General features: G+C 43.8%; 1 protein-coding gene across 2 annotated transcripts in view; it reads left to right on the forward strand.

Annotated features, from left to right (window-relative positions):
* Nucleotides 1–24,671, forward strand: part of PDE9A (phosphodiesterase 9A) — a 47,952-nt gene extending 23,281 nt beyond the window's left edge. For both annotated transcript variants that reach the window (XM_026036171.1, XM_026036172.1), the window contains 12 exons: nt 3,520–3,604; nt 7,237–7,318; nt 9,579–9,653; nt 13,297–13,383; nt 16,605–16,709; nt 17,835–17,917; nt 18,762–18,918; nt 20,555–20,668; nt 21,314–21,418; nt 22,694–22,822; nt 23,017–23,112; nt 24,043–24,671. In XM_026036171.1, coding sequence (XP_025891956.1) covers nt 3,520–3,604; nt 7,237–7,318; nt 9,579–9,653; nt 13,297–13,383; nt 16,605–16,709; nt 17,835–17,917; nt 18,762–18,918; nt 20,555–20,668; nt 21,314–21,418; nt 22,694–22,822; nt 23,017–23,112; nt 24,043–24,093 — 1,169 coding nt within the window. In that variant the 3' untranslated portion in view covers nt 24,094–24,671. The remainder of the gene's footprint in view (nt 1–3,519; nt 3,605–7,236; nt 7,319–9,578; nt 9,654–13,296; nt 13,384–16,604; nt 16,710–17,834; nt 17,918–18,761; nt 18,919–20,554; nt 20,669–21,313; nt 21,419–22,693; nt 22,823–23,016; nt 23,113–24,042) is intronic.
* Nucleotides 24,672–25,779: the final 1,108 nt, after the last annotated feature.

The following is a 25,779-nucleotide window of genomic DNA, read 5'->3' on the forward strand; positions in this document are numbered from 1 at the left end:
GAAAGCCGGGGTAGGGATATGAATAAGGCCCTGTCACATAGCACGGCTTTGAAACCAAAGGTCAAATCCTCACTGACATGCAACATTTAAGTCAGAAACGGGCAGAATTTTTCCCAACGCCACAGCTGCAAAAAGTGCTTTCTCACTAAAGCTGACTGGTAAGAAAAAAAAAAGAAAAAAAAAAGGTTCTGGTTCACGGAAAATTGAAAAAAAAAAAAGTCTTGAGATTTCCCCCATCCAGAAACTACCTTGACCCTGCAGCTGCTTGGTGAAACTGATGCCTTTGTCAGCAGGGAAAGGAAAAAACATCTCCCATTGAGGGAGCAGCTGCAGGGAAGCCTCTCCCAGGGGCCAACCCAGCAGGAGCCAGAGCTTTCCACAAGCTTTCCACAAGCTCCGGTGCAGGGAAGCCTGTGCCTGGACACCTTGCAGYGTCCCGAGCACCAGCCTGGATGCAGGCAAGGAATCCAGGCAGCAATCCCACCCGCTCTGCTTGGCCACAGTATCTCTGAGGCACCACTGATTTATKGCTTTGTCCCTCCAACCCCTCCCAAAATAATAAATAAACAAATACGGAGGAAGAAAAAGAGATCAGCTCCCTTGCTCTGCATTTTCTTTGAAAATGATGACCGTTTTCTGCTTTTCTATGAAATTACTAACCAGTTCCAGGGCTCTGGGCTCCGTTCCCGGACTAGAGCAAATAAGGCAAATGGGGCTTTCCTTCCTATGGGTCTCCCTATTCCCTGTCAGCAAGGAGGGAAACGACTGCCCCACACAGCCATGGGGCGCTGCTCTCCCTGGTCTCTTCCCCACGCTGCCAGGACTCCCGGCTGTGCCCCGCAGCCCCAGCCACAGAGGGAGGGAGCGAAGATCCACATGCAGCTGCCAGAGGGAAAAAAGAGTTGCCAGAGGGAAAAAAAAAAAAGTCATCTGCACTGAACAGCACTTTTTTTTGCTGGTTTAAGGAAGGCAGCATTCCCGGAGGTGCCATGCCAGGCAGGTGAACTAAATTTCCCAAATGAGGCTTCTTTTTTGTCAAACTCTCTTCTGATGGAAATAACAGCAGACGCAGCAGCTTGCTGCCCTTCTGCTGCAGCCCTCGTGATGGCAGCCCCAACAACAGGAGCTCCCCGGGATGCCTGTCTACAGGGGCACCCCTCTGCTCAAAACTGGACTTCCAGAGCTTGCAGCAGAGCCAGATCCACAAGGTTTTGAAAAGAGCAAGGGCAAAACTGAGGGGGGAAGGATCCCAGCTCCTCACTCAGGCCAGTCTCCCGACGGCTGCTCGAGGAGCCACGTTTCAGTACTGGATTCGGCCCAAGGATTTCTTTAGACAGCACAGGGTCTTTTCAGAGGCATTTCTTGCTGCAGAATAAGATAATGAGCCCTTAATCAGCGCACATGACAAGGCCATTTATCACTTGCAAGCCAAATGTGGGTAGAATAGTGCTTTTGTTTTGCTTTTTCTCCTACCTCCTTCRGAAATCCCTTTTCCACTACTTCCACATGTGATCTCCAGGTTTTCTTCCCCAGGAGGGACGTGTGTGGGAATAAGAGTTCATGACAGCTCTACATCTGCACCTCACATAATATGTTCTCAGCTTCCTTCCCATTACCGTCTAGAGASAGAATCACAGAAATGTGTTTCAGGGAGCCAGATCTTTTAACTGATTTTTAAATCCCATCTAAAGCTTGTGAGTTCCCCTTGGAAAACACATCCGTGCAGGGAAAGCATTGGAAAAGCTTTGTTCCACGGCTTTGCTTTGTCCCAGCGTTCACACAGCAGCCAACACATGACTAAGGAAGCTGGCAAAGCCCTTGACAATTTGTAAGCGCCTCACATCTACTTTAAGAAAATAATTGTGTAAATTCTCTGGGGAGGTTTGGGCAGAAAACTAAAAAGAAACGATACTGAAAGTGCTTGAGGTTGCTTTTTTTTTGCACCATCTCTCTCCTGCTCTCTGCAGCTGCCTGCCCCGCTGCCTTGTCAGTCTGATACTCTGCTTTATTCCCACTGCTTCTGGTATGGACCGGCCACCCAGTTAGCCAGTATTGGCAAATGGACTACCAGGGATTCACAGAGAAGTGCACACGGGTGGGTGGGATGTGGTAGTGCAGGGGCTGCAGGTCAGCAGCAAAACTGCTGAACTGAGTACACAAAATGTGCAGCCAGATCCAGAGTGAAGATACTGAATAAGCAGGGCAGCATCTTACCTGTATCACCCCTTTCAATGATGATCACCCAAAGAAATTGCTTTTAATGGTGCTGGGATAAAAAGATCATCTGGAAAAGCGATTTTTGAATGGGTGGTATCCCTATATTCAAACAAAAACTCAAAACCCTTTCCTTTTCCTCTTTTAGTATATGAAGCTTTGAACTTGGTTTATATATCTCTACTGCTTTTTCCTGTCCCTATTCCTCATCTCAAAGCAATCAGTAGCATAAATAAATAAAAAACGAGGTCTCTGCTGATMTCCAGAGTTCTGCCCTTCCAAAGCAGTTTGTCGTTGCTTATATGTAACCCTCCAGACGAGTATGATGATTCTGACTATGATTTTATAAGAAAGCAATTGTAAAATTACCTGTTCCCTTGAGTTCCCTGAACACAGCTTGTCCGTGCAAACGATGAGTTCAGTAAACAAACAAGCTGTGAAATGATTCCATGTGAATGACATGCACTTAATACATGGTTGTATATTACGTCCTTGAACATGCTGATAGCTCAGCCAGAGGGAAAAGGAAAAGGAGAATATTCATGGATGCAGTGCCCTGCATTAGGTCCTCACAGCTACATGGAGCGAAATGAATTGCAACGTAAAAAAGCAATCAAACTTTTTGCCTTGTGGCTCTCATAATTACATACGGCAGGGGAACATAGGATTTTTGTGCTGCATGCAGAAATAGCCTTTGATTGCAAAATTGATTTACAAAAAAAAAAAAAAAACAAAAAAGTGACAGATCTTCAATACTTAAACACAGTGAAATCAATCCTTGGTGTCCAAACTTTTCGACATTTCTCCCTTTCGCTCTCTCCCCTGCATTCTCCCTCTGCTTTCTCCATCGCTAGTAATGCCTCTAGCGCTCCTTAATGCTCTGCATGAACTCTCAAATTAAAACCTTTCATCTTAATGGGAATTCTAACCCTACCGGGACGTGTTCGTCTAGCTGCGCTTATCACCCCATCGCCGGAGGTTTTTTGCTCGGGAGCCCCTCGGAATTAGCGCTCCGCAGCAGAGAAGCGAAGGCACCAGGACAGCCGGCTGCTGCGCACAGCCGTGGGAGAGATGAGACCTGGCGGCTGCTCCACGAGTTGAAACTCCCGAGCTGTTATCCAAAACGGGCAGCACGGAATTCCCGCGGGCTCTGGGGATGCGCCGCTCCGGCAGCGCCGCAGGCAGGAGCCGGCTCTCCACATCCCGCCGCTGCCGCCAGCACCTCTGGAAGTTGGCGCGGTTGTTGAAGTGAGACCCGTGGAGTTTCGCCATGGTAACACCCCCGTTGTTTCCCTCTGTTGACAGTGGAAGGCCTGAAAGTAGTGGAGATTGAGAAGTGCAAGAGCGACATTAAAAAGATGAGGGAGGAAATGGCAGCAAGAAGCACCAGGTAAGCTCTGCTCCCCAGCACGCTGAAAAAATCRGCATCTGTTTCCCAGGGCTCATGCAGCATTCCTGCAGAGCAGAGCTACATTCTGGGCTCAAGAGCATAGGGGCAATGAAACAACGAGCTGTTAAGGACGTTGGCTTAGATTTAACAGCCTGTTACATTAGAGRGTTTATGGCCATGCTTCAGTTTGTGCAGGCTTCAGGGTGAGAGAAAAGAAGTCCTGCAGCACGGAGCACAGTTTTGCCTGTGTTTCCCTCATGTAGAACAGATGAAATTCTTCCCTCTTCTGTGGGAGGGACAGGGAAAGGGAAAAGCACTTCTGCAAAGCGAAGCATTTGCTTGGGAAACAGATAACATTCAAATTAGATCCAGTAAGATTTAAACCATAGTCTGGAAAGAAACGTATAGCAGCTCTTCTAATTATGATCTCATGCTATTATAAAATGCCCRTCTCAATTTCAAAGAGAATTTGGGAACTTGCTTTCTAATTAAAGGGCTCATTCTGCAATTGTCAAGCTTGGTTTCCCTGTAATTAAAACAACAGCAGAAAAAATGCATTTGATAAGGTATAYGGTTTCAGCTGGAAAGCCTGTCCCCCGTGCCACCAACAAGCCCCATTAGGACACACAAATCATCACCACAAGATTATGAATACTTCTGGAAATGAAAAGGGATTTACCATACTGCTCACACTGCAGGTAAAGGGAATTTTTCTCTGCAAATGTAACTAYGTTATCTTGAAAGTCTTTCCCTTTTTCTTCATTTGGGGTCAAATTCTGTGACCTTTAATAAAAACTATTTCCCATTGAGGGCAATGGGGGATTTGCTAAAAAAAATAGGCTTTTATAATCACTGGCTTTTATAAATTTTGCTATCCAGATATGTCAGGAGGCAGGTTCTTAATGCATTCCTATAAAGTCTAAGGCCACATTCAGCTGTCATACTAGCATAAATGGAGAGTAACATTATTAACCTCGGAAGATCTGTTCCAGATTTAGACCAGTGTGATGGATTGCAGAGTGCCCTGGGGCTTGCATCATGTCGTGTTCAGGTGTGTGAGGAAATCTCATTAGAAAAATCAGAGCACAGATTGGCAGCAAACACAAAAACACATACGCTGTTTTGTGCTTGATGTGCTGTGAATAACGTGTGTGTGTGCATGCATGTGTCTTTATTTTTCCTTTAATGTTACAGGGAGYTGGGAGAGTCAAACTGATGGGTCTAGGGATGCACAGACAGATAGAAAAGTAAAGCCAAGAAAGAAAGGAGTTATGGCAACTTCACACTCAGGCAGTTAACACCACATGCATCAAGAAGTGCAGGTCTGTTCCAGCAGCAGCCATGACTCACTCCTGTCACAGATCTTGTCTTTTTGCAGTCTATATTTTGCAATATAAACAGCAGTATGTTAGGCTACCCATTTAGCAAGAAAGACAGGAAYGGGGAGGGCTACATCTGTCCAGCACAGCGTGCTCCAAGTCTGGTTGAATCTCCCTTGCAATCAGTCACCCCTCTCCTATGATCTGGGGGACTCTTGGCATCTCCGGAGCTTTGGGGCCAGATGGGTCTGGGCAGCATCAAGTTGCGGATCCGTCTGTGAGGCGCCACCGTCTCTGACAAAGGAATTTGGAGTGTGATATGCACGGGCAGACCCTTGCAGCCTGGGGTCTGGAAGGGTCAGGACTGACAGACAGCAAGGCAAGAGCAGTGTAAACCCGTGGCCATTGCTGGTGGACAAACAACTCACACGTGGTCTGCGCTTGATGCACCCCTGTGGGAGCAGCATCCCTGGGGCTCGCTTGCTGCTAGCTACCAAGGCAGTTGTAGACATGCTTTAATTAAAGCAGAGGTCTAACTCACTCTGCCCAGCATCGTCTTGTGCCATACAGCTCTGCTTTTCTTGTTGGTGGCAAGAAAACCACTTCATGTGGCACCTGGAAAATATGCAATATATACAGGCAAAAAAATGCCCCGTAGACTTGGATGTGCCTTTTGTGGATCTTGKATCTCCAGGTGTTTGTCCCACTGACCCGCCGTCATGCCCTGCCACATCTCCATTTCTCCTTGGTAATGTAAGCTGAACACTGAGGTCCTGCAACAGTGATGCAGAGATGCTTGCACAGAATCCAGGCCAGGTTCAGCAAGTAGTCAGGGGTTGCTGTAAGTCATCTTCTTCTTGCTGTATGTGTGAAGAGAGGGTGCTCCTTGCATAGTCTTGCTGTGAAGCAGGACCGTTCGTATCACAATATATACATAGCTATATTCTTCTATAGTTCCATATTCTCACATTTACAGGACAACAGGATGAGGATGAACAGCTAGGTTTATAGAAGTCATCCCATCATCACAGTGAGATGTGCTTTCCTACCCAGCAGAGGAGCAAAGCAGCCCTCCTGTCATTGACCTTGTTTGCTTTTCCTGCTCGCCTGCTTTTTGTGCTCYCTTTCGGCAGACACTAATAACGTGATAGTGTCTTTTACAGCTGTGATCACATATAGACACAGTTGTAGGTCTGTAGGGCCTGACRCACCCTGGCTCCTGTGCGCTCCTCGGTGCGGTAGGGTGAAGGTTTGAGTCTTACAGCCTTAACAAAATAAAGGGTGACTGGCTGACCCAGGGCTAACCCTGGCAGCCAGCTGCCCTCAGGGCAAGCCATGCCCCAGTCTCACTATTTTTACCCCACTAATACTCCTCACAGTGGAGTTTTGAGGAAATGAGTTTATAAACGATAAAGAGAGCTTTTCTCCCACTGAGAATCTCCTTAAGCAGGGCAGGAAGAGGCAGCTGTTTGAGGCCTGCTGACCAGCATGAGCTAAAAGATGAAATGACTTTGCAAAGGATTCAGACAGCGCTATTAGGAACGACAGTGGAGATCAAAGACAAGAGGAGAATGTGGGTCAATTCCCAACGGCAAAGCATTAAAAAGAGATACAACCCAAAAGGTGTAAAATCTTGAGAAGCAGATAGATAGAGTGGGTGCAATGAATGGTTGGTGAAAAATGAGAGAGTAATGCACATATTGGGTCCCCTGGGATAAATGCAAAATGCAGGCAAGGTATCATCACAAGACTGGTGCAATATGACATGATCCTGGCATTGGTGTCCACCTCTCTCGGATGGCCCAGGGCCATTGCAGGGATGAAACAGCTTGCCCGACACAAAGTGCTTGGCAAGGTGGCTCTCTCCAGGGGCATAAGCCCCTGGCTGCAAGGTGGGGAGCTCTGCTGCACCAACCAGCAACCAGGGCAGAGCAGAGCGGMTGCCTGTTCTCACTACTAGTGCTGGTGCAGACACTCACACACGAGCAAAGCACACGAGCAAAAGGCACTTTGCTGAAAGGAAAGTTGCTAAGATTAAATAGAAGGGGTTGTGTATCCATGAATACATGACTGAAAAAAGACACTCCTCACCTGAATTCAAATATATAGAGAAAAGGAGATGGGAGCATTGTACAGGAGGAGAACGCCCTAAAGAGGATCAGGCTTTSAAAGCATTTGAGATTAGAAAAGGAGAGATTGGGAAGTGACATAACCCCCAAGCAGTGCCTACGAAAAGACCAAAACACACCTGGCATTTTTCAAGGCCAGGCAGTGCTGTTCCTACAACGCTAAGGRCCAAATATTTCATTTCAGGACTAACTGTCCCTGCAAGTACAGCTTTTTGGATGAAAACAAGAGGCCAGCTCCCCGTCGGGATGTCCCCTCCTACCCAAAGGTACTGTCCAATACTCACTCTTATCCGCATCCTAACATATGCTTGCCATCCTGACAAAGGTCATTTTACCATGCATGACTCCCTAGGCATCTATCACTTAATTATTGTGAACCTAAGGCCTCATCCATATTCCCTGGAAGCCCATGGCAAAGCTGTCTTAGCCTGCAATGGCCTTAGAGTTGGATCCTTAGTAGTCTTTAATTCTTGAAATCTCATTAGACTCTAAAATGTTAATGACCATTTTGCACTTGTCAACATTTAATGCTCTTTTATCTAGTAGTATTTTCTTATTCTGCATGCTTGTGGCACACGATCGAAAATAGCTTATAATGCCGTACTCTAATTAAAAATAATGCTGCATCCTGTTTTCTCCTAATGGATTATTTTCTTAATTTTAAAAGTAATTTATGAGATGCTTCAGTTGGGAAAACAAATAGAAAATGCTACACTGGATTCTTTCCAGAATGATTCATTACCACTGTGAAAATGAGTTAGTGTATTTACTAGAGAAAATGTCAATGTATAAAAAAAAAATATTGAGTTAGTGTATTTACTAGAGAAAATGTCAATGTATAAAAAAAAAATATCTCCTGGGTACAAATTTGCAGTGGTGAATGAGGCCAAAACCACGAAACAAATAGGATTTCTAGTCCCGGTGCTTGCAGTCCTTCTCCATAGGAGTTGTACAAAGCTGCCAGGATGCAGTTCTGAGGTTCCCAACTTGCACCTTGACAAAACAGCAGGTCACAAATGTGCAAGCCCTGGTTTAACAGTGGTCATTTGCTTCCACGGACCAAAGCTGCCTCAGTGGCTCTCAAGTTCTCATGGCCACATGTGACCTGACTGTACCACACAACACCCATCCCTGCAAATTTGTCTTTAGAGCCTTACAGAACTAGGAATTTGTAAGCTCCATCCGTGTTATTAGAAGACTGCCATTTATTATGCCCTGCCTAGTAAAAGAGACACCCAGGTCTATGAAGTGGGCATCACTAGACTAATGGTCTTTTTAATCAAATTTTGTCCAATATAGGACAAATGTAACTGATTTATTTGCTTCGTAAGTGTTTATGCCAGATATTGCTTCAGCTTTGATCTATTGCTATGATACCGGGACTTAAAATTAACAACAAATGCTATGGAGAGTTGCACAGAGTGACTGCAGGGTAAACTGACRCTGTGTGTCCACAGAACAAGGCTCATAGGATTTTGGCTTCAGAAGAAGTTTGGGTTCAGTTTGCCAGATCTGTGATATTTGTTAATGACCTTTGAGATGATGCACTGGCCCATTGCTAGTTAAGCCAAGAGGCGAGGATTCTGCTGAAAGAACAAGTGACCACAACCACACTGTTATTAAATAACACACCAGTGCTGCTAACTCACAGATTCTTGGCAGAGAATCATGTTGTAAGTACATTATATATGTAAAGGCAAAAACCGTTGCCTTCTCCAGAATGAAGATTCATCTTTAGCATTATTTTTCCCTGCATCTTAATTCTGCATCAACAATTTGATGGCTCAAATTAATTTAATGGCTCAAATAATTGCATTCAGATTCTCAGTATAGCAAACCCTAACTAATTACAGACAGTCATAGTAAATGAACCAATTAAAGTTACAAGATTTTTGTGTTCCAGAAAGACTTTGTGCAATAATGTCTAAAAAATACTATTCAGTAATGTTCAGCTTCTTCCCTGATCTTTTTACCCCTCATAGTCTCTTTTTGTCTCTTTATAAACAAATCTCAGCTGCCTGCTGAATTGCATTTTGTTTTGAGCCACTGAGCATAAAGATAAAAAATTACCTAAAGCTTACAGGCTGACAACCAATTTGAAGGAGTGGGACTTCTTGAAAAAACACCCAGAAAGAGACTATAAATCATCATATATTATATTAACTCCTTCAAAATTATAAGCATATACTCTTCATATTATCTAGCCATGACTGGATGCACTAAATGCACTAAATCGTTTTGCCAGCAGTGAAATTAATGCAGCAGGGGGACAGATTCACATCCTACACCCTTTACATCTCCTTGCCTGAGCAACCTACATCCCTGCACTGGCAACGCCTTGAGCAGCCTGCTGGCTCTACATTTACTGGGAGAAAAAGGAGAAAGACAAAGACAGGGATTTTTTTCCTTGGGAAATGAGGCCAAGATGCACATGAGCAAGGCCCCGGGGAGCTGCAGAGACGTGTGACTGTGACCCCGCRCAGATGCAGGCGTTCCTGCTAACGCTGCCTGCCATTTCCTCCACAGTACATGCTCTCCCAAGAGACCATCGAAGCTCTTCGGAAACCAACCTTCGACGTCTGGCTGTGGGAGCCCAATGAGGTAACAACACAGGGGTTAAGTAACACTCTGGGCTTACAAGCAAGTAACCAGGGGGTAGACTTGGCAGTCATGGGTCAGGGATCCCACTGGTTGTTGCAGCTGGCCCTGACCTGTGAAGGTCTTTGCTGCCTGGGAGCCTTGACAGGATTGTGAAGAAGATGGTCATCCTAGGCATGCCTTGAGCTAGCCATGGTGAATACTACCCAAGGTGCAGCCTCTCCTGGCTGAGATGCTAAGGGCCAAAGAGTCCCTGGATGCACTTTGGCTGTGATGAACCAGTCACCCAGAGAAATATTCATTTCCATAGTGAAGACATACCCTTATGGATTAGCCCGTATTCAATAGCACCCTTTGCTGAGTTTCTTTTTTGTTCTTCTTTTTTCTTTTAGATTTTTTCTCTTGTAAACTTAAACTAGCTTCTTTTAAATCAGGAAGTCAAACTACATATTTAAAATTGTATACTTAAAATATAGTGCTGTATTTTGATTACATCACACCAGAAAACAGTACATTTTCCCTACAGATACCAAATACATTATGTACTTATAAAACCTTGACTTCTTCTCTTTATTTTTTTAATCTCCTCATTGTTCATTCCTTTGGAATGATTAATAAAGACCTGGCACTATCATTAATGCCACATGAGTTCTCTCATGCCATTTTATCTGAGTAATTAGATCCCTAGGAAAGTATATGTTTAATTTTAAGCAAATGATTATATATAAATCCATATAAATCAATGGAGTTACCTGCTGAGGAGTTATCCATGTTGAGATAGATGCATTAAGTCATACCCTTTTATGCAAAGATTTTTCTGCGGCAGCTTATGAAGTTGTAAATCTGCATGCACAGCCTCTTAGAATTATCATCATTCTTGTTTATCGTCGGTATAATGGAAGCTTGTAGACAGTCCAATGTGCCTCTGCAGAAACACAAAGGAGGATGCATCTCCAATGACCAGCTTATAATACAGTGTAAAATGAGACTCCRCAGATCTGAGTAAGTCTCACCTAGGGAATGCATAAGGAAGGACAGGGCTAAATTAGGGTTTTAGTGCTGGATTTTTCTTAAGGGAAGTATTAGGTGGCACTAAAAGCACAATCCAATTTTCAGTAAAATTCTACACATACAAGAGTCAATCAGGTTGAGTATTTCTGGATGAAGATGATGAGGAAGAATATTCCAAACCTCACCCTCCTAGAAATACCATATTTCATTCAAGAGATTTCATCTTGCTGGTAGACTAGCAGAAGGACGTTCTGGTGGTGCTCTGCTCCATCTCCCGTTTGTGGAAATTTGCTCACATGGCCTGTGCCAAGCTGAGATGGATGCTCTGCAATTACTGCTCCCTTWCCTGTCCCATTTCTCTGCACCATCAACATGCAGTTGCTCAGGAAAAATTGCATGCCCCATCTTTTAAGTGTCTGTCAGGCCTTTCAAGMAAGGTAGAATTACGACTCACCAGGTGGAAAGAATAGGGGRAAAAAAAAAMCAAAGAAAAACACATTTTCCTTGCATTCTTGTGTGCTGACRCATAGTATTTTAGCAAAGTAACTCATGTAGAGTGCTAGGAAACAACTTATGATGGTATGAACGCTGCTAGCAAGATGGTATGGAGATCACCATGTCCTGCAAGGAGGAGCACTTCCCAGAAATGAGATATCACCCAAACCTTGGTGACCAAGCACCATGAGAGTTTATCTCATCCTTTTAGTTCTGGTTTATGTTTGCAGAGAATATTTCCATTCTGCAGAACTTCTTTAGCAATGAACTGTTGTATTTGTACTCAGTAAACAAGGAAATAATGTGGTGCTCTGCAGTAGGTTAGTAACAGAACTAGCCAGCAAACTCGCATTATTATCAAATGCTTACTTATTTTAAGCCTTAGAAGAGTGTATTTAAACTTTTGCTGTTGACTAAGAAAGATGCGGCTAATTTTTTAATGAAAATTGAGACCCTTGCGTTCACCCAACTCTGAGGCAAAAGCCTTGAGATTTCAAACCATCCCAGCAATTTACCCAGGGCCCTTCTGGCAATGAATGGAGGGAGACTGGCATTTCCTGAGCATAACTCAGCCCTTGTAGATCCAGCTCAGGTTTATTGCTTTAGAAAGCTTTCTGCAAGGAATGAGACAAGTTTATGTGTATCAAAACACTGTATCTGAGCACAGATCAGCTCATGACCTTATTCCTCAAGTCTTGTGGGCAAGTCACTTTCTTCCTTTTAAGATGACTCAAAACCAGTCCCGTTGTTACTATGCAAACTATAGTCCAGCTCCGTTGCTCCAGCAGGGACACCCAGAGCACGGGGAACAGGGCGGCATCCAGGCAGGTTGGGAAGATCTCCAGAGAAGGAGACTCCACAGCCTCCCTGGGCAGCCTGTGCCAGGGCTCTGGCACCCTCACAGGRAAGCAGCTCTTCCTCACATGGAGGTGGAACTTGCTGTGTTTCAATTTATACTCATTACTCCTCATTCTGTTGCTGGCCAYCACCAAGAACAATTTTGCCTCATCTTCTTCACATTTTGCCCTCGAGTAGTTGTACATACTGATCAATACATATTGATCAGATCCGCTCTCAATCCTATCTTCTCCAGGCCTAGTTGGCTTAGTCTTCCCTCATAAGAGAGATGCTCCAGTCCCTTACTCATCTTTGTCACTTCATGCTGGACCCTCTCTAGAAGCTCCACATCCCTCTTGTCCTGGGGAGCCCAGAACTGCCCCCAATACTCCAGGTGCGGCCTCACCAGAGCTGAGGAGAGGGGCAGGATCCCCTGCCTTGACCTGCTGGCAACACTGCTCCTCATGCAGGCCAGGATCCCGTTGGCCACGAGGGCACACTGCTGGCTCACGGTTAACTTGTTGTCAAACAGAACTCCCAAATCCTTCTCCACAAAGATTTGCAATATTTTCAAGATTATAAGATATAAGATTACCCAGGAGTGGCAGCACCATAATACCTGTGTTGCCATATGTACCTCGGCATAGACCTTGTCTCAAAGGAACATCCTGCCTTGGCATTTCAGCCGTTATGATTCACAGTTCCAGACTGTGAGAGTGGGTGTTTATAAACCTGCTACAATTTAGTGTGCTAATAAACTGAGGTCTTTTTTTAAGCAAGCAAAAAAGTTAGGACATCTGATTTAAGAACTGACAAGTAGTCATAAAAGGAAAAAGACGTTTTATGTCTAGAATACACACCGCTTTCAGCATGTCTTATTTTCTGCTGCCACTTTCTCTCCAGGTAGGGTCTGATCAATAAAATTCTCATTGATTGCATTGAGCGTTAAAACAAATCCATACATATCCCCAAAGAACTAGGGAAAAAAAAGGCAGTGCTTTTTCCTGAGAAGGGATCGTTACGATATTCATGCTGCATCGTGATTGCTAACRAGAGTGGTTATGATTCAAAGCCCTGTGCAAAACCTATGGTCAGCAGTGATCTCTCTACTTCAAAAACCTTTCAGAACTTTTCTGCCTCCTCCCCTGCACTGTCTTTAATCATGAAATCTTTGAACATCTTCCTTTCATCTTAACAAAAGGACTCTGCAGTCACAGGAGGCGTGCAAGGAGAAAATTCACTTTGCACTGTACTGTTAACTCCAGTGATATTTACCAAGCTAATATCCTATCCCTTCCCACAGATGCTGAGCTGTTTAGAACATATGTACCATGATCTTGGGCTAGTTAAAGACTTCAACATCAATCCCATCACATTAAAGAGGTGGCTGGTAAGTATTTTAGCTTACTGATATTTGCAGTTTTTCAAATTCACAAATCTATAAACAAAATAGTAAGACATGGAATTTGCTTTGCTCACATGAGTGAGCCCAGTGAAAGCAGTCAATCCATACACACACTTAAGAGTGTAAGTACTGCTGCAAGTGTTTGCATTCTTGTGGTCACAAATGACAATTTTTATCAGTTTTGCATTTGTTTGTTGAGCTTTCTGTTGGTGTAAGCAKTTTGTTTCTGGTGATTGATGGGCATTTGCCTAATGTAAATGCAGATAACAAGCCAGTCAATAAAATAATTATTAGGGCTTTTGTGTCACAAATCATGCTCTTAAAGAGCACAGAAGGGAAGAAACAAAAATGCTGAGAAGCTAAAACACTTTTCTGCTTGGTTTTCATTGTCGGGAGTGTTGCAGAATTGCCAGACATGATAAAGATGAGATCATACCAGAAACTAAGATGTCTAAAGAAGAGACACTTGGAGTATTAAAAAAAAAAAAATTTCAGGCGCAACAGGGAATGTAAGAATGAAATTGTTAAAAAGCTGAAGAATATGTTGGCTTCCTAAGTAAAACGCATCAGTCCTAGAGGACTGCAGAATAGTAAATATATTGCTCATTGTTTAAAGGATMGAGAAATAACCTGAGCGATTACAATTAGCAGCGCTGACATCTCTACCTGGCAAATTTATTGGAACAATAACTAAAAACGTCATGATGTRGAGTTCATAACATGAACAAGTTTCTTATGATTACCAAGGTGAAGAATTATGTTGATTATTAGTCTCACTTAATTATCTGAAAGGTATGCACAGAGCAGAGGGAGCTCTTTTATATGATTGATGTAGACTTCCAGAAAGGTCTGAACAAATTCCTCGCAGGCAGAAGGTGTCTAGAAAGCAAAATACTGAATTCTTCATACCAATATGTACATTAAGAGCAAAAAGTACCTGAGCAGCTAGTGATTATCACTAGTTGGTGTGCTGCTGCAGCCCAAAGCTAGGGAGGCATTGGGCTGATTAGAGACTGGAACAAGGGATAAAACGGATRAATATTAACATGTCTCTATGCAAAACATAAGGCTTGACTGCCATTTATGTGTTCCACTGGTTAAGCCAWTTTAGACTAATATTATGCCTATACTTAAGGAGATTTTTGAAAAAAAAAAAATGAACACGATCTGGGAAATCTCTCCCTGAAGGAGGTAGTTGAAAAGCTTCATATTGCTGACCTTAGAACCTAGCTGAACAGAAGGGGTAGGATGAAACCCAATACAATCAAGACTAGCACAGGGCAGAAGAAACAGAAAATTTCCACCTCCTGTGTCGCAGTCTACAAGCATGGGAAACAAGCTGATATGTCTACATGCACCAACATACCCACCCAGCCACTGGCATTACAGCAGGTGGTTTCCCGTTAGCTTGTTTCTCCAAGTAATTTTTTTACTGCTAGCATTTGAGAGWATGTTCCTTTAGAACAATGAGGGGAGTTTCCTATATATTTCATACATGTCTTAGACACGGTGATAATTCCTTCCTCCAGCACTYGCATCACAGAAGGAAAGGTGTTTAAAAGCCCCAAGGAGTCTGCCTCAAGCTGTGATGCTTCCCCAGTCAGACAGTGGGTATCTACTTGAACTTCAGTGAGTGAGAGAAAGCTGCCTCCTGCATAGACTTTCTTTCATGCTCCCACACTCCCAGCTGCAGGAATACGGCAGGAAGAGGAGGAAAGGGTGACTAATGCAGCCCCCTCACTSCAGCGCTTCGGTGCTGTGAGTCAAAATTACCCCGGGGTGCTCCATACCCCCAGAACTGGATATACGTGCTGAATATATGTATTACACCCAGGCAGTGCTGTACAGTGCCTCTCCATGAGCAATGTGTCTACGCAGAGGCTGGGAGATATCGYCCACCACCCACGAGCCTGGCTGTCAGCCATATAGTGGAATTAGTTACTCATTTTAGAATAATCTTAAGTAATTTTGAAGTCTTTGCTTCAGAAGAACCTAAACAGCTTTTTCAATGAAGCCCAAGTATTTAGTAAGTGAGGAAAGCCCATACTGAGTGTCCATACCTGCATCCAGAGCTTTRCATTTCCATACGTCGCATGCCAGGTTAAAGGGTTTGGTCCTGAGCAGTCCTGAGAATCATCTCAGCAAACCCCTTGGCTAGAGAAGGACTGCAGAATGCCATCAKCATCATTGATTCAAATCCAGGAATTAAGATATAGGGGTAAGGACCCATTAGGCTACTGGGTCTTCAGCAGGTGAGGTCCAGCAGTGCCACTGATGTGCAGGAAAAGACCTGGAAGGCCATGTAGTCTGTTATAAAAGTAACTAACTGTGCCGTGCCAGCTTCACCCAGTAGCAAGGAGGCACCAGAACTGCTTTAGCTTTTGTTTGTAATGAACGTGCACAGCCATGAGAACATGAGCATGAGAACACACAGAATTCAGTCCCACGTGTCTGCATGGCTGAATCTCACCCACACTGCCTAGGGCAGCAAATGTGCACAGGTCCCGACTGCATTTGTGTTCACATCTTCAGTGTGCCGARAGGCACATCCCAAAGCACCAGCTGAGTAATTGCAAATGAGATAACAAGTGTGTTTCTGCCTTGAAGATTTCCAAGCTGCAATTTGCATTCAGTGAGTGAGGGGAATGGGGATGTACTTTGTGTTCTTTACATACCCCAAAGTGGCTGTTTAGCAGCTGCACAGTGTGAAATACAAATTCAGGATGAGAGCACAGGGTCCTATTTTAGGACTGAGATGCATTTACAGCTGCAATGGGATGTTTACTCATGGCTAGCAGGTACCAGAGAAAAGCTGCTCCAAGTATTACCTGCCTGAGAGTTTACTGATTCCAAAAGCACTCAAGACTTTGGAAAAATCAGCAGGCTGTCACTGCCTTTACATAAATAGGCCTGCGCTGGCTGGGAAATATGTCCCTTCTAGTGCAGTTTGGGGACACCTCCGCATAGCTAAGATGATGTTGACAAATTCTTGAAAGGTAAGGCAATTGTCCCTTGTCCTTGCCCATAAAGTGCATCAGAAAGCCCTGTGCTGTGACTTTGTATTAGCAGAGAGAAATATTGGGCTCCACAGGACTCCCATAAGGACATACGTTGCTTCCAGGGACACTGGGAAGTATRTATGTATTCACAATGTTATGTAGAAAGAGCTCTCCTATCCCTGACTGCTCCCTTCCCTCTTTGGGCAGCTGTGCATTCACGACAACTACAGGAATAACCCCTTCCACAACTTCCGACACTGCTTCTGCGTGACCCAGATGATGTACAGCATGATCTCCCTCTGCAGCCTCCAGGTATGACCCCCATCTCGATGGCAGCCCATGGGGCACATGCTCCTCCACGGAGCGCCCCAAAAGCTCAGCCAGCTGGATTGCCAAAGGGGCCACTGACTTCTTTGCTACCGATGAGCCTTGCGGGTGCTGCCCTTGATCACTCCCTGGAAAGGGGAGGGCAAAAAGGGGAAAGAGGTTGCGCTGTGTGTTGGGTTTTGGCCTTTAGCTGATCCCTGAGCCATYCTGTCTCAGCCTCCAGGCACCTCCTGGGCTTTCTGAGGCTGCCCTGAGCTACCTGCAACTCCAGCATTTTCCCAGCTTGTACACAGAAGCCCTCTTGGCATTTTGATAGAATAAAACATTGCCAAAGCCAACTGAATTATGGCCCATAGATTTGCATTTTTCCTGTGACACATAATATTTCCACATTTTTTTTCCAAAACTCTGATTGCACCTGAGTGATCTAGTGCAAATAATGCATTTCTTGCAATACTATCTGCAAGATTCATACTGGACTTGTGCATTTCCCTAAACTAGAGGCAACAGTTCTTTTCTTTGACTTGAAAATCTGTGGTTGCACATTCATTTAATTTTATTTTTTTTAAATCTCTTATTTTCTGTAGTTAAAACCTTGTAGTTTCTGGCCTAAGTCTCTTTCTTGCCAGCATGAGTATGAAGAAAACATTTTTATGCGAAAGTTCTCCCTATCCATATGCTGTAGCAATGTTAACTTTAATTTTTCTCACTGTCTTTATAGCTGTAGTTAATACAAAATATAATGGCAGCTAAGATATCTGCCAGTCCTAACTAAACTAATCAAGATATTCAAATGACTTTTAAGAGATTGTGTTAATATCTCTGTGCTTTCATCCAATTTCTGCAGTAAAAGCAAATTTGAGGCAAATTGTGTCCTCTGAGCTACTGCTATTTAATGCAACAAAGGCTATATCTCAGTCATTTTTTTGCTAGAAAGGAAGCAGAAATCTCTTTCTCGACTGAACTAAATTGAACTACGGAAACATATTTCATTTTGCTCAGATTTGCACCTCGCTGAAATGTAAATTTGGGTGCTTTTTTCTTCATTTCATTTGTGGGGACAGAGGAAGTTAAAATTGCAAGACTACATTAACAGATTGTACTTTGCAGGAGAAATTTTCCCAGACTGACATCTTGATTCTCATGACCGCTGCAGTATGCCATGACTTGGATCACCCTGGTTATAACAACACGTAAGTCAGTCTCTTGCTTTCTATTTCCTAAAATTTATTGGGAAGGTAAAACTTGCTGGCATTTTTGTGGATGACTTTTTCCTCCTCACAGCTTGAGCTGGCCACAGCCTTCCCTCAAGGCTCACTGCTCACTCACACGTGGGCCAGGACATTTCCCTTTCATGCATAAAATTCATCTCTGGGTTGGGGTTGCCAGCTGCCCGCAGCTCTGTTAGGAAAATGCTCTATTAGATTTCCTCTCTATTCCTGAGGGGGAGGAAAAAAAAAAAAGAAAAAGAGGAAGTGTTTTATAGGTGAGAAGGCATAGATGAGTATAGCTCCACTGACTGAAAAGTGATAATAATATTAATAAATACAACATGATTTGTCTCAACATTATTTCACTGTTATAGATTATGAAGTCTATCTTATTCTATTCACGATAATGTGAGGAAAGTAGAAGTGTTACTCACAGTCACTTGTGTATGTGAAAGAGAGAGGGAGGGAGAGAAAATCTAACGAATTTGTAGTCATTCATTAAACAAGGGCAGAAGCCAGTTCTGATTGAGAATCCATCTGTCAGTATTTGTGGGAGCTGAACGAAACCCAGGCTGCTCCTTCAGTGTTCATTCRGTATCATTTCCAGCTACAGAGACTTGGGGAAATAAAATATGCTACAGGGAGAGGAGTGCCTGCAGTGATATTAAAGTAATATTCATCTTCTCTAAAAGTCTGATTTAATACTAACAATCCTCCCCAAAATGTGGCTAATTGATGTTCCAAGGAATGTGAATAAAAGTTAGCAGCGTGTTTCGGAGCAGCTGGTGTGTGTCTGTAGGTCTTCTCACTGTTCCCTTCCTGTCAGCTATCAGATAAATGCACGAACAGAGCTTGCAGTGCGCTACAACGACATCTCCCCCTTGGAGAACCATCACTGCGCCGTGGCTTTCCAGATCATATCCCAGCCGGAATACAACATTTTCTCCAATGTGGACCAGGACCAGTTCAAGCAGATAAGACAGGTATGAATGCTGGTCCCATCTGTGCCATATAAGCTCTGCTTGAAGCTACAGCATGCACAGACCTCCCTGCTGTACAAGGCAAGTGAATCATTCTCCCCAGAGGGTAGGATTGAAAACCCTCACACTGGAAGGATTCAAAAGGGATTCTTGGATAATTTCCACAACTGCACTCCCTGGAATGTCTTGCTGAGAAATAATGAGCACATCCTGACTGTTAAAGCCTGTGACATTTTTTTGTGTAGATATTTATGTTATGGAAGGAGCCAGTTAGCTCTGACTTGGAAAGGATTAAACGCTCATGACAGAAGTTTATGCTTTAAGAGAACAATATATTAATTTCAAGAGAGACTTTGAAATTGAAAAGGTTTACTACAGAAGAGCACTTTTGCCATTGGAAGAGGCTGTGGTGGACTGGGAGTCATCACAGTTATCTCTATGACAGTGAACAATATCATAATTCCTATTGCAGCATTAGGGGCCAATATTGTTCTTACTTTCCATGCCACACCTCCCTTACACATCAAATGAAACAGCAGACCAAAAAAAGGCTCCTATTTTGTCCCAGTCAGAGTCATTGGTTCTGCCAATGCATGGGAAGCAGGTATTGACCAAAAAGGACAGATCTGCATGATCTTCTAGAGAGAGTCCAGCACAGAGCGACAAAGATGATTAAGGGACTGGAGCATCTATCTTATGAGGAAAGACTGAGTGAGTTGAGCCTTTTTAGCCTGGAGAAGAGAAGACTGACAGGGGATCTGATTAACAGGTATAAGTACCTAGGTGGAGAATGTAATGAGTTGAGGCCAAACTCTTCTTGGTGGTGGCCAGTGAAAGGACAAGGGGCAGTGGGTACAAAYTGAAACACAGGCAGTTCCATCTCCATGTGAGGAGGAACTTCTTCCCTGTGAGAGTGCCAGAGCCCTGGCACAGGCTGCCCAGGGAGGCTGTGGAGTCTCCTTCTCTGGAGATCTTCCAAACCCGCCTGGATGCCGCCCTGTGCCCCGTGCTCTGGGTGTCMCTGCTGGAGCAGGGGGTTGGACTAGATGATCTCTAGAGGKCCCTTCCAACCTTAACCCTTCTGTGATTCTGTGTAAACTTGCAGCTTTTAATTAACCATGTATTTTCCTGTCATAAATTCTGCCCAGTAGGCAGATACCGAGCCCCTGCTGCAGTGCCCATGGCTGGGTACCTCAAAGTGCTTCATCCAAGGAGGTTGAGTACAGAGGCCATGCTCCTCTACTGATCTTTGTCCCTTCTTTGTGCTACTAGAGTCTGCTGCCAAACATATGCTGCTTTCCAGGGAACCAAGAGTAGATCTTAGAAAACAGAATGTGGATTTTAACATCTTGTGGTACAACCCCATTCCCACAGTCAGCCAGTGAGAAAGAAAGAGACTTACTTCCTCCAGAATATAACAGCAGTGCTATAAACCTAGCCAAACTCTAATATACCATGACCTCTTTATAACTCTCTCCTAGTCTATTTTGCGGTTTGAAGTCAGAAAGTTCCCCTTTCAGTGTTACTAATGTAATACATCTGTTTCGTGTGTGTGTGTGTGTGCGCAACAGCTCCACTTTTCAATAACGGACTTTGTACACAACATGGAGTTAATATGTGAACATGTTTTCTTTACTAGGGGATAATTACATTAATCCTGGCTACAGACATGGCAAGACATGAAGAAATACTGGACTCTTTCAAGGAAAAAATGGAAAATTTTGATTACTCTAATGAAGAACACATGACCTGTGTAAGGAGATTTGGTGGATTATCATTTTTTTGTGCACAGCGTGATAACTTGCAGATGAATGTGCGTTTGTTTAAAAAATCAAGTTTCAAAATGCATTATTATAAAAGAAGCCTTTCTAACACCTTCTGCCCCACCAAAAGAATGACAAACTTGGAAGTGCTTTATATAAAATAAATCTTTCTGTCTTAAAAATTCCTGGAGCGCCATTAGGAATAAAATACATTTACTCTGTCAAGATGCAAATGCTTATTGTCCATTACTATGCAGAAAGTGTGTCCAGTACAAATTTAAGTGTCTTCTGCTTCCTAATCCAATAGTCCGTTCCTGAAGTTCCTGGAARTTTTTCCTCTGACTCCATCCAGGCACTCACAAAGAACCTTATGACCACTTGTGGTTAAATCTTAGAAGTACTTCACGTGATGCTTAAGCACATGCTCCACTCYAGAGTTACAGACAGGAAAACCAAGGGAGAGAGGGGATAAGTGGTTGACTCAGGATCACTGAGAGAACGGAAAAGTATCCGGATCCTTTAAGATTTCTGATTTAATCCTAAAACTGCTCTTTCTATCCAAAAGGCACAAGCTCTAGATAGGGCAAAAGGGCTGGCAATATGACTTCAGTATTAAAGTACTTATCCTCTTCCAGCTGAAGATGGTCCTGATCAAATGCTGTGACATCTCCAATGAAGTCCGCCCCATGGAAGTAGCAGAGCCCTGGGTGGACTGCTTGCTAGAGGAATATTTTATGCAGGTAAGAGTGAGGAAGAGATCTGGCTGCACTGATTGCTGCTGTTCCTGCTCCCCACTTTGGTGGAAGTTGTCCTGTGAGTCTGGCAACCTRGCCCAGCTCCAGGTTGGAAAGGCTTCTTATACAGAAAGCTGTAGAAGGCTGTCAGCTACAGAAGGCTGCTCAGAAAGCAGGTGACTATAGCTGCCTGTCATTTGCAGCTGAAACCTGAAAATCCTAATGCTATTGGATTGAAGCTTGTTCTCTGGAAAAGGACTGCCTTGCAAGTTCATGTGATGTACACTTTTTTTTTTTTTTTTTTTTTTTTTTGAGCCAAAAGAATATCATAAGTGACACACAGCTGCAGCGCCTGAGAAGGACAACAGGCTGGAGATCTTGGAGATTTCTTCCACACACTGACAGGGTGTGTGTAGAGACCTCGAACAGAGGCTTCTAACAATGTGTCAGAAGAACCTCTAGCTCGCTGCATTGACCTTTTTTTACCTAAAATTATATTATCTGTGTGCTTTGCTGTTTTGAYCATTAAGGTATGAAGCAAAAGCACTGCTGTGTGCCTGTAGACCCAACAGAGTGAGGAGAAAGTCTTTACTAGGTTGTCTTTTTTGGATGCACAGTCCGTGACCTGCTTGCACATGAGCCCACAAAGAAATAGTGAGTCATGTAGCCAAGCAGGTAAGGTGCTTAACTCATTTCAGCCAATGGAACTATATCCTTTTGTGCCATTGAAAGGTCTGAACTGTGGTTTGCACAACACGGTCTAAAGCCCTGAACACATATTTGCAGCTTTCTCTTGCTGAGTCCATAGAAATTATGAGTCCYTGGATGAGCTGGCACTAGCTTTAGTCATTATTAAAGAAGGTTTGTAGTTCCTGGTTGAATACCCAAGAAGAATAATTCTGTGTAGAATGAAGAAATTAAGAGTGGCAAAGAGSCATTACCACCTTTCTAAATGCTCAGGAACATTTTTCCCCACAAGACCCATGAGCTGGCAGTAGGAATGAGGTGACCTCATTGCCCTGTAAGCCTGCAGGTGGCTGCTTTCRTGTCAGTGCTGTGCAGATCTGTCTAGATGCTTGCGCTGAACAGTGCAGGATATATTAGCCTGAAGGAAGTAGATTTCTATTCTCTTTTATCTTGAAATATACCACTGAGTATATCATTGTTTGTTGGTCTACTCAGTAGTAGTCAGTACAGTTTGTTGGTCTACTCAGTAGTCTCTCCTCATTGGCTTCTCATAAGTATTAACATGAGGTTAATATTTATTCATTTTTGTTCTAGAGTGACCGAGAAAAATCTGAGGGGCTTCCAGTGGCACCTTTCATGGATCGTGACAAAGTGACCAAACCAACGGCACAGATCGGGTTCCTTAAGTTTGTTCTCATCCCCATGTTTGAAACAGTGACAAAGGTAAGTTATCAAACGTGAGAAGCAGAACTGGGAGTGTGAGGAATTTCATTTTATTAGCCAGGGAGGCAGGAATGCACGAGTCACTCTTTCTTTCCATCTGTTTTCAGCATGGATAAGTTAGTGAACACAAAAGGAAAAGTTAGTATTCTCTTTTTAATTWATTWATTWATTTATTTATTTATTTTTATATCTAGCTATTCCCAGAAGTGGAGGAGGTGATGCTCCAGCCTCTTTGGGAATCCAGGGACCGCTATGAGGAATTAAAACAGATAGACGATGCTATGAAAGAGGTAAGCTCTAAGTACCTCTTTCATAAGGCAATCCTTTTAACTTAATAAGTCAAATGCAATAATTTAATACTGATTTAATTCTCAAATAGTAGAAATGTTTATAACATAATCATATGCATGAGGATCACATTCATTACACATAAGTGCAGAAAGGAGAGTACCACAGTGTTGCTCTCTGTAGACTTCTCCTGACAAGAACAGCTTTGTCATGTAGACAGGACACTATCTGTCACTGTATCACTAAAATCAATTGAGAAGTGCCCTGCAGCACCACTTGTGCTGACACTCTTTGCTATGTGGGAAATGAAGGTTCCTTCACTTGATCTCTCACTGGCTGGATGAGGGGAAGAGCATCTTCCTGCCGTTGCTCCCACCTCCTCCAAAACACTTTAGAGGGAACAGTCCTCCTCTCAGCATCACTAAGGCTGACTAATCAAAGTGTACAAGTTTTAAGGGCACTAGCTTATAAAGAAGATGAAAATTGCCCAGGTATTCTTTGATTTTCRATAGGTATGTGGAGCACTCCTCAGAGGAGGGAAAAAAGGCTCCAAGATGACAGTGAAACTTTCTGAGATCTTGCTGTTTTTCAAGCTGAGCCGAAATTTAACTTCTGGGTTGCAGAAACTGTCAAAACAAAGCTGTTAYACAGACCAATGGAGCTGTAATTGCAGTGTACAAGAGGTCTTGGGAAAATGAGGACTGCTTCAACTCAGAAATACCCTGAAACAAAGGCAGGTAGCTAACAGTCCTAGAGCCTCACTCAGCGTATAATGAGAAACACTAAGTTTCAGCTTGAGACACATCACAAGGCTGCCAGTTATTTCCCAGGAAATTTAGCACACATCTTGTGGGGAGCGTAGGAATGGACCTATAGCAGCGGGGACACTGCGTGGGTCAGTAGTGCTTATTCTGCTTCTCTCTTCATTTCAGCTGCAGAAAAAGAAAAGTGAGAGCTTGACCACCTCAAGCACCGAAAAGTGAGAAGACGACGACTGTGAGCAAAGCKTAAGCCCCAAGGTCATTTTGGTTTTTTTGGAACTATTACCTTTGCCAAGTAGACATGGGGACTACATCAGCAGCGTGTCCTCCAGAGAGCTTACCAGCCACTCTGTGCCCGTAGGTCTGCAGCCTGCAGGCATGGGCAGCGCCATGGAAGGCATCAACAGCTCCCCTCGCTCCAGAGCACGTGGCAGGACAGCAGGACTCAAACCCTCACCAGGTCTGCTGCCCTTCTGGGCACCTTTGGGAGTTAGACCCACAGTCTACAGAGACAATGCGGAGTTTTCCTAAGGATCCTCTTCTGGAAGATGAAGTCTAAAACCAAAAAAGAACGTCATTCAATTCCAGATACTGCATACACGTGTCCAGCAGCATGCTAATTATAGCATAGCTTAACAGATGCTTATATTCTGACAGGGGACCTGGCACATAATTTTGTTTGCCTAGTAGGCCCTAAAGACACATTTCTCTGTATAATACTTTGAATTTTATAGTGTTCACAGTGCAGCCCAATATATTGGATGCAAATATTCTTTTCTACACTAGAAGAAGTCAGAAGAAACCTTAGTGTGTTTGCAGGTTTGCTTTTTGGCTTCTGGTACAGGTAGGCTTCAAGGGATCCTTCAGCATGAGCAAAGRGAGCTCACAGCTGAGACTACCATGTAAGCATATTAACCCCTGTGTTTGCAAAAAAAAAACCAAGAAAAACCTTTGAAAGTGTACATTTTTTTTTTACTTTCAACTGATCTGCTAAATAATATATTCTTCTATAGAAATGCGTATCACACTTGTTTTCTTTTGATGTCCACATGAAAAGCTGCCTCCTTTCCTCAAGATGAACCCTCTCATAATGAACACAAGGTGAGGAGCTGTAAAGGAGTGGGGAGGGCCTGAGCTTCTTAAGAGAAGTTTTAGAAAACTCATTTCACATCAAGCTCTAGTTGTACCCTAGGAGCAGCACCAAAGCAGCTTCCCTTCCACAGGTAACTTTGCACTGGCTGGGGCCTTGCACTGTGGTGAGGCCAAAAGAAGCCCCARTTCCTTGCAACCACAAGAGGTGTCCCATGGCCTTGTTGCTTGGCCACCCCTGGGTCTGCACTGTGCCCCACATTCCCTCCACGGGCACCCAAACTAACAGCGTTCCTCTGCCAAGGTCAAAGACACATACRTGGTCTTGGCTTCTCTTTCACAAAGACAGGAGTGGGTGGCTGGCCAGTTTTCCCCCTTGTGACACAGGTAACATGGAGAACTCAGCTTCCCTGGGGTCWCCAGGACCATGTTCAGCATGGCCTCCAGCCCTGGAAATTCATGTTTCTGCACATTACTTCGCAATTTACCTCTAGATTTTCCTCAGTAGCATTACTGTTTGGTCCATTTGTTTTGCCCCAAATGGTATTATTTCAGCTACTCTCAAATTCTTTGAGGACAGCAGTACTATTGTGACATGGCCAAGCCTCTACCCTCTTCCTGCTTGCATGTTCTCAGAGACCCATGGCAGACCCACAGCTATTTGGTGGTGCCTCTTTCTACCTGAGCTGTCTTCTTTAAACAACCTCTTCTGTGTGTGTTGGTTTTGTGCTTTCTGCTGTGACTTGGAGAAGGGTCTGATCCCTGGATATGAACAGGCTTGGAGGAGCACAAGGGCGATGGGAAGATCCAAGCACAGAG

The sequence above is a fragment of the Nothoprocta perdicaria genome, unplaced genomic scaffold, assembly GCF_003342845.1.
Source record: "Nothoprocta perdicaria isolate Ctin4 unplaced genomic scaffold, notPer1 scaffold_171, whole genome shotgun sequence".
In the NCBI taxonomy this organism is placed as follows: domain Eukaryota; kingdom Metazoa; phylum Chordata; class Aves; order Tinamiformes; family Tinamidae; genus Nothoprocta; species Nothoprocta perdicaria.